Below are 17,220 nucleotides of genomic sequence, written 5' to 3' on the forward strand. Positions count from 1 at the left end.
TAATAGTACTTATACATAATACTGTCGTTCGTTTTAAAATGATAACATTACTAATTTATGCAATTAAGTACCTAATTTATTATTATATTATATTAATTGTTATACTTAAATATTATAAATTATAATATAATGTACCTACTTAAACAGTAAACACGTAATAAGGCTTAATAATTTACTAATATTGACATTCATCATAATATTAATAATCAATGATTTAATTGATCATTAACACGTACAAAAAAAAAATTAATATATTTGATATTTTAATCAGCGGCGTACACTCGTTTGGTTTGGGTGGGGGTGTTCAAACATCTCCCACCATGGCTTTGACATCATATAGTCAGCAAATATTAATATATAATAATACAATTTTAGATATAGAGAATTCGTACAATCTGTGACAATAACGGTATGTAACATTGTGATGACTGATGAATGATAACCGAGTTTTATATTGACAGAAGTCATGGCATTACTGCTGTGTTATTATCTTTTATTCACTTAGAAGATTTAGTTTGAAAAAACGACACCATTTCCATGTAATACATCATCAAGGGTAGTTTGAAAAAATGTGATGGATAGTAAGTTAAAAAAAATTATAAACAATTCAATTAACTATTAAGACACTAACTAACAGCAAATATATGTGGTAGATTATCTTGTAGGTGAGTGCGAAGGTGCATCGCAATCCTTACATAAATATGAAAAAATAAGTATAAGATGTACAGAAAAAGTAAAATAAATTACGATAAAAATTTTCATTTTATTATTCATAATAACAATATTCAATGTATAAGGTAGAAATTAAATTAAATTACCAAGGGTTTTATAATTGTTATGTGTACTTATGTAATGTTATTTGATTAAACAATTTTGGCTACAGTTTATTCTTTATAATATAAATTATAGTATTATGAGTTATGACTATTGTATTATATAGATAGTATCTTATTTTTATCTATAAGGTACCTAAGAATAAAATATAATAGGTAGATGTAAATGTTTTGTTAAAAACTGGTGTGAATACTTACACAGTGTAGGTATCCCACAGTGAGCTGTGGAGTAAGTATAATAAGATTTATACTTGTGACTTATAACTGTAATTTCATAATTGTTTTCCTAAATTTTCTCAAAAATTAAAAACTAAAAAATAATTGAGGCATTTCATATTCATTTGAATTGAAACGGTGGTCTGTTTCCAATTTGTTAAGAGAACAAATAATTAAACTGTTACCAACATAAAATTATTACTTATACATATTTTACAATCGCAATTAATTATTGTGTACACTTATCATATATTATAATATTATATAATAATATTATTATTTTTAATAAACCTGCTGAGAAGTAATTGAAATTACCAGATTATGTTATTATTTAAAAAGTTTTTATAAAATCTTATTGAATATAGTTTTTTACTTGCAAGTACATAACGAAAACATGAAAATTATGCTAGATCATATATCAATATTAGAATATCGTATTATATTCAATGCCTACTTAACATACTCGCGATTGTACCTAATGGTCCTAATGACTATTTATAGTAAGTAATTAAATTAAAAACAATAATAATTCTCACGTTACCTTCATTCTTTGTACAATTATAGTATTAAAGTATTAATTTACCGTATGTTATTCACATCATCAACCATTAAAATAATATAATAATAAATAAATCATTGAGTGAGGAGGAAAATATTAACTGTGAACGTTTTCATTGTGTGTTTGCTCTTTACATTTCAAGTTTGAATTCTATATAAACAATTGGTTACATTATTTAATATTTGAACAGTATAGGTAAATACAATTTTATATTATACCATTAAAATACGATTGATCTCTTGCTGTTTAATCATTTAAACATAATAATATTAATTATTTCAGATAATATTTTTTTAATCGTTTTTTATAGTTTATCTTGCTTTATGTTCTCATATAGAAGTATTATTTTATATTTTTAACCACACTATGTCTGCATGGTACTACTTATATAGTTATATCAAATTATCAAGTTCTTAAAATGTTTTGTTAAATTCTTTGGAACTAAGCCATTTTCAAACACAAAAACTTCAACTAGGATTTTTTTTCATGCATATTAAATAATTTACATCTACGTTACAAGTACCCACATTCATTATATTAATATAGTACCTAATGTGCTTGGCTGTTAAAGGTTATACAATTTTATATACCACAAATGTTTAAACAGTTACTTAAGAAATATTGAATAAAGGTATCTAATGAGTTTTTAATGTGATTCGATTTTATATTATTGAATTATAATATAAATACATTTTTATCCAGAATTAATTTTATCAGCTATATCAATAGTTTATTTTTTATCATATAAGATATTATAACAGTATTTATTTTTATGATTTGTATTGTAATAGGTAATTTTGGACATAGGTGTCACATAATTTAGTGTCATAGGTTATCACCTAGGCGATAACTGTGATTCTTGTGAATGGAAATATGATTTAAATTATCAACTTATTGCATGATTGTACATATTATAGTTTTAAGTTAAAAATTCTAAATTTGTCATCAAAATAAATCTTATTCAAATACTAAATTATAAATGTGTAATCAATGATCATTTTATTTAAGAGGACGTCACTTCCGTATTCCGTTCACGATTTTAATAGTTTTCTGTTTTGATAATATTAGAGGGAATTAAAATACCATACAATTTAAAAGTAGTATTACTATCTTGGACTGTTGGACCCCGCCAAGGCTTTTATTGATATTATTGTTTTTAAGTAAGATAATATGACCTTTTCGAAACTGTACATTTTAAAATAATTATAACTTACTTAAAAATAATAATATCAATTAGTTGTAAAATAACATATAATAATATAAAAATTACAATACTTTTGTTAAAGCTTATAACCTATGTGGTTAATGTTTAACTAATAAAAAAAAAAAATAATAATAATAATATCAATGAAAACCTGTGTAAGGCTGTAGATAATAATCTTACCTTTTAATTTTATAAGTCAATTCAGTCTAATATCAAAACTAACAGGGCACTATTGAAATTATTGGTGAACAAAAAATTGACATATTGCTAGTGTCGGAGAAAAAACATACGATGCGAGTGCGACGTCCTCTCAAGTACCTATAATCGGTATATTGGTAACAAGTTTATTGTAATAAATACCTAATAATATAATTATTAATGTAAAATAGCATTTTAATAAGCAATCGCTTAATAAATTAGGTATTATATTTAGGTAATGAGTTATGAGAATTGTAGGACTTTGAATTGAAATCTACAAAATATTTATTTTTTTAAATAGGAAGAACGAAGGTACATTCTTATTACTGATTACTTAAATTTATGTAAATAAAGTGGCCTGGCATGAATTTATCACAATTAATTTATCAAGTAAAAATAAAATTTTAATACATATATAAAATATAGTATAAAATATTAAATGTATAAAACTATAATGTGTATGGTGTAAATATATGTTTAATTTATTATTACTATTAAGTGTAAACGTTTTTTTTTAATCATTTATATAAGGTTTTTTTATAACAAATCGAATATAAATATATCTTACAAATTACAAATTACAAATTATAATTTGCAATCAATTTAAGATATGCCGTTTGTATATTTATACTTAGAATATTATAAGCTATAAGTACCTATTATTTTGCTTATCATCGCTCATTCTTTTCTTAAGACAATGAATGAAAATACCAACTATAAAATAAAAATATTATATTAATAAATAGGTGTTTGTACACGGTATCGCGGTCAATATCTATATTTAGGTACCTACAAAAATTAAATTAACATGTAATAATTTTCGTTTTTGTGGATTTGCTTTTTTTATGCATCAAAACATTTTTTTTTTAACTAGTAAGAATCAAAGTGAACAGGTACATCGTACATAGGTTGGTAATGAGTTAATTACATCCAACAGTTCTTTTTGTTACATTCTGTATATAATTGTATATACTAGGTATCTCATTTTAAATAAATTACGGCTTAACTATTTTGCAGATTTTTAACTGAAAAATGTACATACCTACTTATGATTTATTTTATTTTATCAATAATATAATTATGTTGAATTCATTACATTGTTTTTATAGTGTGTTCAATGTATGTACACAGTAATAATACCTAATAACTAACACTTAAAACTTAATACAATAATTTGGTGAGCAACACTGTTTGAAATATGAATATATCAACCAGAGAAAAAGAGAGTTGGTATATTTACAAATAGGAACTATGATAAGTGACGTTGAACGGAAGTAATTTAATTCGGTTATTATAGTTATCGTTTCAATGTGTCACGCACCGTAATAAAACTAATAACTCTTGTTTTAAAATACTAAATAATTGACAATTTACAAAGTAATTTAACCATGCTTATTGTGTATCTATAATATGTAGGCAGTAACGTACGCAGGAGTATGATGGTATCTAGGGCTCTAACCCCCCCCCCCCCCCTAAAATTTTTTCCTTCTCAAATTTCAATAGAATCTCATTAACCATCATAATAAATACTGCACATATTAGATTAATAATTGTTAGTCATTTTTTATAGTTATAAAATAAATTGTAAAATGGCAATAACATCGATAACCTACATAGTTTAATTTCATTTCGGCTTATTAAGGACATTTTTAATTTAAACTCTACCATAATCGTTATATCATGTATCATCGATTATAACCACGTGTATTACGACTTGAAGAGGTTTTGTAAACGGTCATCAGGTTAAATTTTCTAAATGTAAACTAAAATACTAAATTTGTGACTAATTCTATAATTTGTTTTAACCAATCATTTAAATACTGTTTATCAAAAAATCATGTAAATAGGGATTAATCACCAGTCTACTTAATATTAATTAGGTATAAATCCATCTATAATTCTGCAAAAGATATCTCTTAAAAATAATAAAATTAGAAAAAATCTATTTCAGTTAGAATAGTTTTGAATAATACTATAGAAAATCATACTTCTTATGTAGGTATATATTAATGACTATAATCTCTAATGATTTCAGAAGAAAATTAATGTAATTGAAAAATTTCTCAAGAAATAGTTTTAAATCACTAATCAAAATAATTTAATTTAATTATTTTTACCCTAAAATGTGTGTTATTTAAAATATAGTGTTTACATTTTACAATAATTTTAAATAAGGTACTGCAATTACTTTGATTGAGGGCAGTCACGCTGATCTATTCATATACATATATGTTACGAGTAAAATAGAAAGTCAAATATTGTATAAAAATGTTTCAGGCAGGGTCACTATGACCGATTTTCGAGGGAAAATTAAAAACAAGTTAACATTGTCAGGGCATTGTATACGGTGTGTCGGTTCCCAAATATACCTTAAAGGGCACTGTAGATTAAATATCGAAAATCAAAAAAAAACATCCCATTGCATATTTTAATTTTTTTTAAATTTCATATAGCTGGTATTATAACAAACATAAAAAACTTGAAAATACATGGATTCCTCAAATATGTATTAGTTACTTGCCTATTTATAGTTCTTAAATATATTATCCGTTGATTCATAATTAGGTACCTTTTATAGTACCGTTCAAAACTGAAGAAACACTTTTATTAGGCACTATATAAAGCCTAAACGTAGTTTTATTAGTTATATTTAGTTATATATATAGTATTATTTACTATTATACCCATTAAATTATAGTTATTTTAGTTAATTATTAATATAATGTTACATAATAATATTAATGCAAGTATAGGTATTTGTTCTTAAATAAGATAAGTATTTTGTAAGTCGTGGTATCAAACAAATAAAGTTTGTACTCGTAGCTGTAGGTTCTATAGTTTCGTATGAATATCATTTGTAGTGTGTGCTGCTCAGTGCGACAGTGCCTGTATTCAATTAACTTTGCCTCTATTCTAGAATCCGAGTACTCTTTGCCCGGGGCTCTCTCATATAATGTCCACCGTCCGGTCAATATAAAAAAAAGTATTGAAATAGTCATTCTTACTTTGCCAAAATGTTCGGGCATTGTAATACGATTCCCGAATTTTATACTTCACTATTAACATTTATTATATATATAGGTACATATAATATTATGAACAGTGGAACGCACACGTTTTCATGAACACCTAAACTTACATGTTACATCGGCCATCACTCAAAAGTAAAATTACACTATACAGCTATCTAATTCACATGATGTACATCATATCACTACTTCTATTATCGATTATCCTCACACTATACTTATTATACTTATTCTTAGCGTAGCTCTCACTCTACATAATATGGTCATATAATTAAATAAATTTTAAAAATATTAACGGAAATTTGTAAATATATATCTTATCATACAATTTAATACTTTTCATTTTAAAATAATATAAATACTTAACACCGCGCGTGAGTACAACATTACAATGATACTCAAGACTTACGCAAACAAAAATAAATTCGTAAAAATGTAGATTCTTATAGGTAGGTAATTTGTTTTTGCGTGTTACGACATTTTGTGAGTCAAAATTTAATGCAAATGCGATATTATAAATTATAATTTAAATAGAATATCTGTATTTATAGCATATATAGGTATACAATATATGTCTTCAGTGTAGGTATGCAAATTTCGTCGATAAAATTGAAAATTAGAATAAAGTGTATTGAAATAGAGATAACAGTATAAATTATGTATATTATTTAAGTCAAGAATTTGAAACTTTTAATGTGGTTAGTATTCCCCTATTATTGCGATTAATGGATATTATATAGAGTGTATATTGTTGTCAATTGTCACATTATAATAAAATTGTAGGTACATAATTGATAATACTGTATAATCTACTATGGTACCCAAGGAAAAAAATCAGGTCTCTTGGTTAGTTCGATTATTGAACTAAATGTGTAACTAGATCTATCATGCTTTGTAAACTATTGTTGGAACTTACTCGTAAGTTTAAAAAATATTACAAAAATGTACACAGATTTAAATGATTTATAATTTACCAAATGTCAATTTTAATTTGTGAATTATTTTTTAGTTTTATTGTGCACCATGTATGAAAAGAAAAGGGAATATCGAAAATGGTAAGAAATAATTAATAAAATATAAAAGTCTTTGATGAATACCAAAAATATGTATACATGTACAATATATTAATTTTAATATATATTTATACGAATAAATTTTCAATATATTAAATATGTTATTATGTTATTACGTATAAATATTGCTTAAAAGTTTAAGTTGAATCTCAAATAAAAAATTGTTCATTTTTGGTAACGACTATACCTACTTTAAAAGTTTAAAATTTAAATGTACCTATATTAAATGTTTTGTATGTCTATACATTATACATAATATAAAGGTATAAAGCCACATAGATTTAGAATGATATAACCTTTATTAGCTTATACAATTTTCAACTCGCTAACGTATTTACCAAAATTAAAAAAACTATTCAAATCCACTTTTTATAATGTCCACATACATGTTGTGTTGAAGTGTAGTGCATCGTTATATGTAATATGTATAGGAAGTAGGAACGTCCTGCACTAGGTGCATATGAATATATTATGTGCATAGGAATGCTTGTAAATTCTTTTAAGTTTTCGGTGACTGAGTATATACACCGACTTTGTAACTATATTTTATAGGTAGGTTCACGCACATGTTACGAAATATTTCGGATTACAAAACCGGGTTTGAACCCACCGGACACCGGTTTCCATCTGTTGATCTTGAAACTAAACATATTATATTTTAATTTTGGAGACTATTATATTATTATATACCTGCAGGCTGCAACGTTATAAATTATAATATATTATCCAGCAGACTGCGATGATCATTTTCACTTTATAGATTTTAAGCGGCAAGAGTTCTCGATAAGCCACCATATATACCAAAATAACAGTTTGGTTTATGTACAAGCATTATATTATACTAATATTAAATAAATTTTGAACTATAGTGTTTCTAATGAAGATAATAGTAATTTTTTTCAGTTAAATGATATAATATCACTATCTTTAATATCCATTATGTACCTATTTTATATATACTATATTAAGTCAATTAAAATGAGTTCTCGAGATTATAATGAGCATATTATAATAATAATTAATAATAAACATAATTTAATATTAATGTAATAATGTAATATACCTCTATACATTATGTATTGGCGTATCGCCTATCGGTAGTTATATAATAGGTATACTAAACTAAATAATTAGCTGTGCGACATTATATCACTATAAAGTCGCTATAGGTAATAAGTGTCATTTCATGCGTTATCTCACCATATAATTACATTTTTTTAGACTCATATCTATTCTTTTTTATTGATCAAATACGCTTAAAAAATTGTTATTAGCTATAAAACGTATATCTACATATTATGTAGTTTTTTTTTTTTGTTAATTCGTTAATTTGTTTACTATTTCTAAATGAGCTTATATAAATTTGTTTGATTTAAAAATTATATTATTTTACTTTTAATTGTGGCCCTCTATATGATTTCGTATAGTTGGTCGAGAATATAGTTCTAATTTCTTCGTATTTCATATTATTGGTGACATTCGGTTACCGATATGTTTTTTTAGTAGGTACCTACTTATACGAAAAACGATTCTAAACGAAGATGGTGAATAAACTATAAAGATTAATTTATTTAGTAAAGCTGTAACCTAACCGTAGATCGGTGTTTATAGGTTCTTGGTAAATGAAAAGTAATATTTTGAAAACTACCTACGTCAGTGTTAACAAAAAAAAAAAAGTTCTAAGTAAATGTAGCATTGTTCAAATGTTCATAGTTCACATTATTATTAGAATAATAATAAAAATTGTTTGAAGATAAATCGTTATGTCTTATATACTTTGAATATCTTACAATAAGTAATAACTTAAAAATTATAGCCATCAAATGCTTATGAATTATGATAAATAAATAGAACTACGCTAAACCTATTTTTTAATTAAAGTATCTAAGAACAAAGTATTAGGAACCATGAAAAATATTTTCAATCTTTTTGTCAATAGACAATATCTATAGGAAAAAAAGGTAGGTACCTATAAAGAAACTGAAAATTTCAAATGCCTATAAATATTTTTAGGTATTTATTTCTAAGAGTTATTCGTTTTTATTTACGACCAAATAACAAAATCGATTTAATGAAAATATTGTTGTTTGGTAAATATTTCAGTTTTCTATAATTTCTTTTTAATCTTCAATTTGTAATTTTATACCTTTGACTATAATTACACGAGATCCAATTAGTTAGGTAGCAAAAAGCCAAAAAAAAACATCAAAGTGATGATTATTGAAGCATTTTTTTACTAGGTATGTAAAAAAAGTACACATAATTTGTTTAACCAACACTATTAAGGGTTAAGAGGCCATTATTATAGCCAAAAAAGTTGATTACATTTTTATACCATATTGTCTTCATGCAAATGTTTATGAGTAGCCTGAGTATAGGTATATGTTATTAGTATTGAGACAGTAAAAACAACATATCTAAATATCTTGTGATTTATTTTTATTTAATAGTTAAGAAAAACATACAATTTATTGTTATTTATTGATATCAATTATTTCATTGAAAAAATAATTATTACAAATTAGAATGTTATACCTAAGTGTATAGCTATATAGGTAGACAATACTCATTGGTGTATAACGTAATGAATTTTTGTGGGGAGACTTTAGCCTAAAATTTTTCGGATATCTATATTCTATATAACATGTATTCTAAAAATGGTAACTAAAAAATGTATGCAGAGGCTAAACGAATTTCCAGAGGAGCTATAACCCCCTCAGTCTCACTCCAATTCAATACCTATGACGATACTACAAACATAGGCGTACAATCTGCCTTCTGCAGTAATATATTTTGTTTCTAAAACCTGTTAAGTAAATAAATGTGAACCTCTCAGAACTTTTTACCAAGACATAATCTAGATAAAATAATCGTCATGAATCATCATGATTAATATTCTATTAGGGTCATCGATTCACGTATATAGGGGACAGTGTGCACGAGATCAGATCGACGACCGCTAGATAGAGCGATCGGGACCGACGACGGTCCGAACTACAGATCATTTTCAAAACATAATTTACAATAATTTATAATAGATAATATTAATATTTTCGCAGTAATAATAATGACAGATTGTAATAGCAAGTAAGTCGCGGTCCGGACGAAAGAGGAAGGGCCGTCTCACTATTGTCCGTTCATTTCCTGTAGCTCTGCTCGTCGCGGTTGGTCGATCGTCGTCGCGACCTTGGCTCCTATCACCACCCCACCATCCCCGCCGCCGATGGTACAACAACAACAACAACAATAATAATAATAATTAATAAGTAATAAACTAATAGCATTGCTGCAGTCTGCAGCAGCCGCGCCGTGTGTACCGTACTACCGTGTACTGATGTGCCAATACTGATTGTACGCCGTTTGTCTAATTCCGTCGTGACGTTCGCGAATTGCTTAGTATTAATTGTCGTCATTGTTATTGGTTTAACGAAACGGTTGTCGTAGCATATTTAATTGCATAAAACCACAATATTCCCAACTCATCTCGAAGAACCTGGACCCGAACGTTAAGGACGTTATCGTATCCGAAACAGTTTCGAGCGAACACAACAATAATAACAACATGGGAATCGGCTGCGGCGAACGTGCCGGCATCGACGACAAATCGGCCGCCTAGTCGGCGGACGAGTGCTGTGCGGCGTGATAACCCGGCCATTGGTAATATTATTATTAATAATAATAATATGCCTGTAATAGGTATTATAATTAGCCGGTTTAATCACAGATTAAGACAATCATCAATCATCGGCCGAACGCGAAGTGCGAATGAGTAGGTCGTAGGTGCAAGACAAAAACTGACTAGGTAGTAATAATATCAATAACTATTCCAATTAATATCTACTTATGCTTATTTATGTAAATACAGCGTATTGTCGTATTGAGTAGTAAACATGGCGGTTAGAAAAGATACCTACAGAAATGTTGAGCGAGATAATTATCTATATAAATATAGTGTGCGAGAGAGAGAAGAGATGGCATGTGTGAGAGTCTATTTGAGACGATTATAAATCATTTATTTGCGTTTTAGATTAATGTTGCTGCTCTCCTCATGTTATTATTATTGGGTACTTTTTTTTCAGGTGAAGTGAGCTGATAACAATAAAAAACAACTCGACAACCTATTCTCTGTTGTTGAGATTGCTGTGCGGTGTCAGAAGCATTCATAGCAGTCTTGGACTTCCACCTCCCCGTACAACACGGACCTAGACGTGGATTTTCTTTTATTTGAAAATCATCCATCTCAAAGTAGTATTCTTGCGCTATGATTACGTATCACATGAATACCGCTCCCGTTGTATACGACGTCCAAAATTCTACGGTGTTTGGTCACGGATTGTTTGGCGATTGTTACTCAAATATCATAGGAACCGCTGCAACAATGTTCCTGTCCACCCAGTATCAACCGGTCCTTATGTCTGTAATTGGGTCCATTGTCGTGGGCCTAAGCGGACTTTTCCCCTTACTCATATTGCCAGTCAATGATTCAATTTCTTTAAAAACTGGATGTAAGTATCGTATTCAATGATTCAAACTTATTTTCAATGAATTCATACAATCATACTGAAACTCGAGGTGAAATGATTACTGTTATTAAATCATAACTATCTAGAATTCTAATCAAACTGAATACTTTTGGTGTTAATCAATGTTTTCATTCTAAGCTATTCACTTGATAGTGATTGTTTAGTTGTTCTAACATTTACATAATATATTAACTATTATCTTAAAAGTAATAATAAGATAAAGGTGCTTTTAGTTTACCAATTTAGTTTTGTTATAAATGTTTGAATAGGTATAATAAATTTAAATAATTTATAATTATTAGTATAATATAGTGTACCCTACTTTACTGTTGATGTGATTATGCACTTAATAATATGACAATGCATTAACTTGGTAGATAGGTTTCAGATATAAACAAAAATAAAAAAAAATAATTATTTTCATAAAAATTAGTTTTTAGGTACCTAGTAATTATTTTATCATTTTATTTGTATAGATTTGATATGGTTGTTGTTTGATTTATTGAATGCCTGACGTAGATATTAAAATAGCCACATGAATTTACTAAATACTAATACAAATTACTTTTAGAATGTCCATTGTGCAAGTCGTGTTTTTTTTTCTATAGGCAAATTGTTATTTTTCTAGGCCAGTCTTTGTCTTCAAGTCTTGTACAATTATTGTGCTATGCATATTGTTGATACAAATTATACATTTCAAAATAATTATCAGCTATTTTACTTCAAATAATGTGTATAAACTTCTATAACTTGCTATATTAATATATTATGGTAGTTTATACATTTGATACAAAATAAATGTTATGAATTAACCATTAACAACACAGTTTTGTGAGAAGAAATATATATATGTATTTTAAAAACTAATAACCAAAGGTACCTAAATATGATATTTTCAAAGACATTATTAAAAAGTCATTTTATTTCATATAAAGTATTAAAATTGAGACAGATATTTTATATAAGTCAAGTTATATTTTTTAAGGTGTTTTACAAAACAAATATGACAACAAAGAAATCTATAATGGCCTTACAACCTTACAAATAAATGTCCAAGATCCTCTAGATGGCCTTGAAAATGATTGACAGTTATGCATGTCTACAGATTAGATACACTTTCAATTAAATATATGCTGTCCGAGGTATAGACTTTTAGATAAATTAATTGTTCATTATTATTAATAAACAGCATATTTAACAGACACTTTCACATTGATTATACTATAAAACATTGCATACCTACAAATTCAGTAAAAAAATTTGTTATTTGTGGTAAATAACACAGAAGAACAATAAATTTAGCATTGAATAACTAAATAATATTAGTCAATAATGTGTGCAATGTGCATTCAGCCTTACAATTAAAGCAGTGGTTTTGAGTATAAGCAAGGAATTGAAATGTAATTGAGTCTGTGTCTCTGTGAGTACTATGTTGTAATCTATTTTATAGTGCATTGTAATTATTTACATGATAATGTTAGTAATGATCATTAAACTAGCTCAAAGAAAAAAAACAATTTGTTCATGTGCTTATTAATTACTTAGACAGCTGTATTTGAAATATTTTCCAAATACACGTGCATGGTTTTATAATATTATGTCTTATATTGTTAAAAGGTATATCGGAGTTTTAGTTAGGTACACAAAAACTTAGTATAGAAAATAACAGAGATGTGCAGTAAAGTACATATTTACACTTTTTTCTGTTGAGATTTTTTGGTTTGTTACAATGATAAAAGTAAAACTTAATAATGATATGCATTTTTTTGGGACTTTTGGAGTGAATAATTAGGTTGACCAAAATTACTATAACATTTTGTTTTTGCATTTTTGAGGATGCTCCATGGTTAGAGAATTGAGAATATTTAGTTTCTTTAAAATATTATTTAGGAATGTTTTTTGTAAATTGTGAAAAAAAAGTATTAATTATTTATTTCCAATTAAAAACCTAACTTATACAATATTACCTTTACAATATTTATTATTTATCAATAATCAATAATTATTGAGTTGTGATTTTATTTGAAAATTGTTACAGTTGTTTATGTTAATTGAAGGTACATCCAAAAAAATTATTTGTCCTCAATGATAATAATGATAATAATTTCATATATTCTGTGTACAACTATCAAGTAACTATGCTGTTTTTATAATTTTTTTTTTTTTTATTTTAAAAATTTTTATTTTATAGTACATTGAATATTTATCCATAAAAACCATATTTTTTTTTATTTTTAAGAGAATATAATGATAATGTTTATAGGGTTTAGAGCATTTTGTATTATTAGCACCATACTTCGACTTTTTCTGAACATAAAACTTCGGATCTTAGTTATATGGATAAACTACTAAGTAATTACAGTACTAAACACTACAATAATATTTAATACAATATAAGTTTTTTTTTATGGCTTTATATAAATTAATAATACATTTACTAAGTCTTCAAATTTTGTTTGAATAGATTAGTTGTTATTTTTCTTTTTAGAAAACGGAAGTATTAATTTAATTTTACTGAACTATTTATGTAATTTACGTTGTCTAAATTTTTACAAGGTTATTCGAATAACAAGATCATTTTACTATTACTATTACAAATGTCTGGCATGTTTCAACTATTGAAATCAATTTTTGGATTCAAAATTAGTTACTAATTACTATTCAAACTATTTTAATTTTCAACTTAAATATTGCTTTTGTATTAACGCAAGTACCTATTAGTTAATAAATTTAGTAGATTACAGCTGTTGTTGAACATGTGTTACATTTTGTGTTTATTTAAAGGTAATTAATTGAAATTAAAATTGTAAAATAATATTACACATGTTAAAGTAGGTACTTTAAATGATTAAGTACATACTAAACTGATTTTATTTCATAGTCTTTCTAAGTTTCATTACACATGGATGCGACCAAAAGACATTCATTAATCAAATATATTGTTAGAATAAGTATCTTAAATAGCTTTGTATATTTGAATATAATTATTTGGCATACTGGTTTTTATGTCGAAAGTTTTGACATGTGGCTTTATTAATAGTTTTGAATGACTCATTTATTTATGAAAATATTATTGCTATTATTATTTGAAATTCAGTAGTAAACAAATAAATAAATTACAGTAGAATTTTTAAATTATATTAACTATTTTCAATTTTTAAATCAGCGGTTCCCAAACTTTTTTTCTCCGATGTCCATTTTAAGACCAAATATAGCCTTGGTGTCCTGATGTGAATACCATGAAAGACAGAACAAAAAAATACTCATTAATAACAAATTTTTAAGGAAAAATCTATATATTTTAAATTATTTATTATTATGAACCGTGGACTGTAGTACTGTTAGAAAGTGCTCGTGATGCACAGGGCACAGCTTGGGTACCGCTACCTTAAATAATTTTATTAATTTTATATATTATACATTGCTCATTGCCAGATAAAATGCTCTGCGTATTTGCCTCTATAATTTACTGCAGTCAGGAATAACTATAAAGTACCCTTATTATAAATATAATTAATGATCATATCATGATTTTGCATACTGAAGGTTACATTGAAATATCAATATTGCATGAATAGCTGTTGTTAAAATATGATAATTAAGTAGATAAAGCTGCAATTAACTGTTTCATAAAAATAAAATTTGATTAATGGTTTTACCTAAAATGTTAAGTTTTGTGAATTTTTGTTAAAATGTATTTAAAAATAAATATGTTTATAATTACCTTAAGGCTTAAATAAGGATATACTTTAATTTTATTTTAGCTGGCAGTAAACATTTACGTCTGTTGTTGAGTTTTTCCGTTGGTGGAATGCTGGGTGATGTGTTTTTACACGTTTTACCTGAAGTATGGATTTCTTCTAAAGGTATGTTTCATAATAAATGTCTGCTTTTATTATTTGGTAATCACATTTTATTTATTTATTTTTTAAAGATAGACACGGAGACTGGATACGGGATGGCTGGTGGGTTTTGGCAGGCTTATTAGTATTCATCATAGTTGAGAAATTGTTTTCTTTATCAGATGATAAAGAAATTACTGAAACAATTCATAACAAATTGTCTACTGACATAAACTTAGTCAACAACAATCATAAGGATTTAGGAAAAACAACTAGATGTAATAGTGATGTGATGACCAAAGCAAAAAATCACATACAAGTGAGTTTTAATTAATATTTAAGTTGAATCAAGATATCAAGATGGAAATATAACTGTTAATGTTTTGTTTTAGATAAGTGGTTATTTAAATTTGTTAGCCAATTGCATCGACAATTTCACTCATGGTTTGGCATTAGGAGGCAGTTTTCTCATATCCCCAAGAGTTGGTATGTTCACCACATTGGCAATATTAGGTAATATTTATTAACCGTCTTATCAATAACTATTAAAAACAGTAAATAAATAGTATTGACATAAAGATATTCTTTGTTGAATAGTTCATGAAATTCCGCATGAAGTTGGTGATTTTGCTATTCTTTTAAAGTCTGGGTTCAGTCGTTGGGAAGCTGCATGTGCTCAAGTTTATACAGCTTCTGCTGGCATATTTGGAGCCCTTACTGCCATCTACTGTAGTGGAGTTTCTGGTGATGTTGGTAAGTAAATTGCGTTTTTCTTGTTTCATTTTAATTTAAAAATGTCAATTATTGCCTATTAGATATTTTTATAAGCTAATAGAAGTACTTGTATAGGTTAAAATATATCAAAATAATTCAAATTAATTTATGAAACTTTAGATTATCCTGTATTCTAAGACAAACAATTTTTTTTTCATCTTTATCATTTTTCTGTAGATTAAGAAAAATTTAATTATAAAGCAATAAAAATATTTATTTACCTGTGCTGCATTACTTAAAAAATGTTTTAAAATTGTTTGATATAAATGTAATTATCACCTTGTAGGTACCATTATTTCTATGTCTACTCTTTTTTAAGTTTGACTGTTTATACTTGGATGCTTACATTATGTTGCTCAATTATATAAACATTAAATTAATTCTTATGAAAACTATCAATTTACTACTTGGATGTATGATTGAAAAAACTTTTTATTGTACTAATTGTATTATACATAATTAGAATTTAAAAATAATGACTATTTTAATTTTCAGAGACAAAGACATCATGGATAATGCCATTTACAGCTGGTGGTTTCCTTCACATTTCTCTGGTTACTGTATTGCCTGAGCTTTTACTCGAAGAGAATCCAAGAGAATCAATCAAACAGTTTACATTAATAATTGCTGGAATAACAGTTATGTTTGTCATGTCTAATCTGTTTGAATGATAAAGCATCTATTTTTTCCCTATCCTACTCTCCCACCATGTATCCCATTTACAAAAGACTATAATTTAATATTATTATTATATGACATTTTTACTGTATAATCACATTATTAAGTACCACCTTACTATTATTTGTTTAGTCAATTTAAGTTAATTATGTATTGTTTTTGTATTATTCATAAAAACTTCTGATTTCTGAATCGATTTATCAATTTCTTTATAATGTTACCATAAGACTTAGACCAACACATTACTATTTATAATTTTAAAAAATCACTTCTTCAAAGATTAATTGGTTT

The 17,220-nt window shown here is 26.4% G+C and overlaps 1 protein-coding gene across 4 annotated transcripts; it reads left to right on the forward strand.

The window, feature by feature from the left end:
• The first annotated feature begins 426 nt into the window (after positions 1-426).
• On the forward strand, positions 427-17,121 carry Zip99C (Zinc transporter Zip99C). 4 transcript variants are annotated; one of them, XM_015513398.2, is made up of 8 exons: positions 430-581; positions 7,049-7,094; positions 11,192-11,617; positions 15,400-15,501; positions 15,570-15,796; positions 15,870-15,990; positions 16,075-16,230; positions 16,747-17,121. In XM_015513398.2, exons 3-8 carry the CDS (start codon positions 11,374-11,376, stop codon positions 16,920-16,922), a joined length of 1,026 nt encoding a protein of 341 aa, XP_015368884.2. In that variant the 5' UTR covers positions 430-581; positions 7,049-7,094; positions 11,192-11,373; the 3' UTR covers positions 16,923-17,121. The 4 variants fall into 4 exon arrangements, with proteins under 4 accessions (XP_015368964.2, XP_015368884.2, XP_015368801.2 ...); XM_015513315.2 differs by lacking the exons at positions 430-581; positions 7,049-7,094 and adding exons at positions 10,194-10,769; positions 10,837-10,914; XM_015513478.2 differs by lacking the exon at positions 7,049-7,094 and having other exon boundaries at positions 427-581.
• Positions 17,122-17,220: the final 99 nt, after the last annotated feature.

Source organism: Diuraphis noxia, unplaced genomic scaffold (genome assembly GCF_037042655.1).
Source record: "Diuraphis noxia isolate RWA-SAM2 unplaced genomic scaffold, SU_Dnox_SAM2 contig0003, whole genome shotgun sequence".
Taxonomy (NCBI): Eukaryota; Metazoa; Arthropoda; class Insecta; order Hemiptera; family Aphididae; genus Diuraphis; species Diuraphis noxia.

Coding starts and splice junctions, on each gene's coding strand:
- Zip99C (XM_015513478.2), top strand. CDS start 11,374: ATGATTACGTATCACATGAATACCGCTCCCGTTGTATACGACGTCCAA. Junction 11,618..15,399: donor AATTTCTTTAAAAACTGGAT/GTAAGTATCGTA, acceptor ATTTTATTTTAG/CTGGCAGTAAACATTTACGT. Junction 16,231..16,746: donor TGGAGTTTCTGGTGATGTTG/GTAAGTAAATTG, acceptor TTTAATTTTCAG/AGACAAAGACATCATGGATA.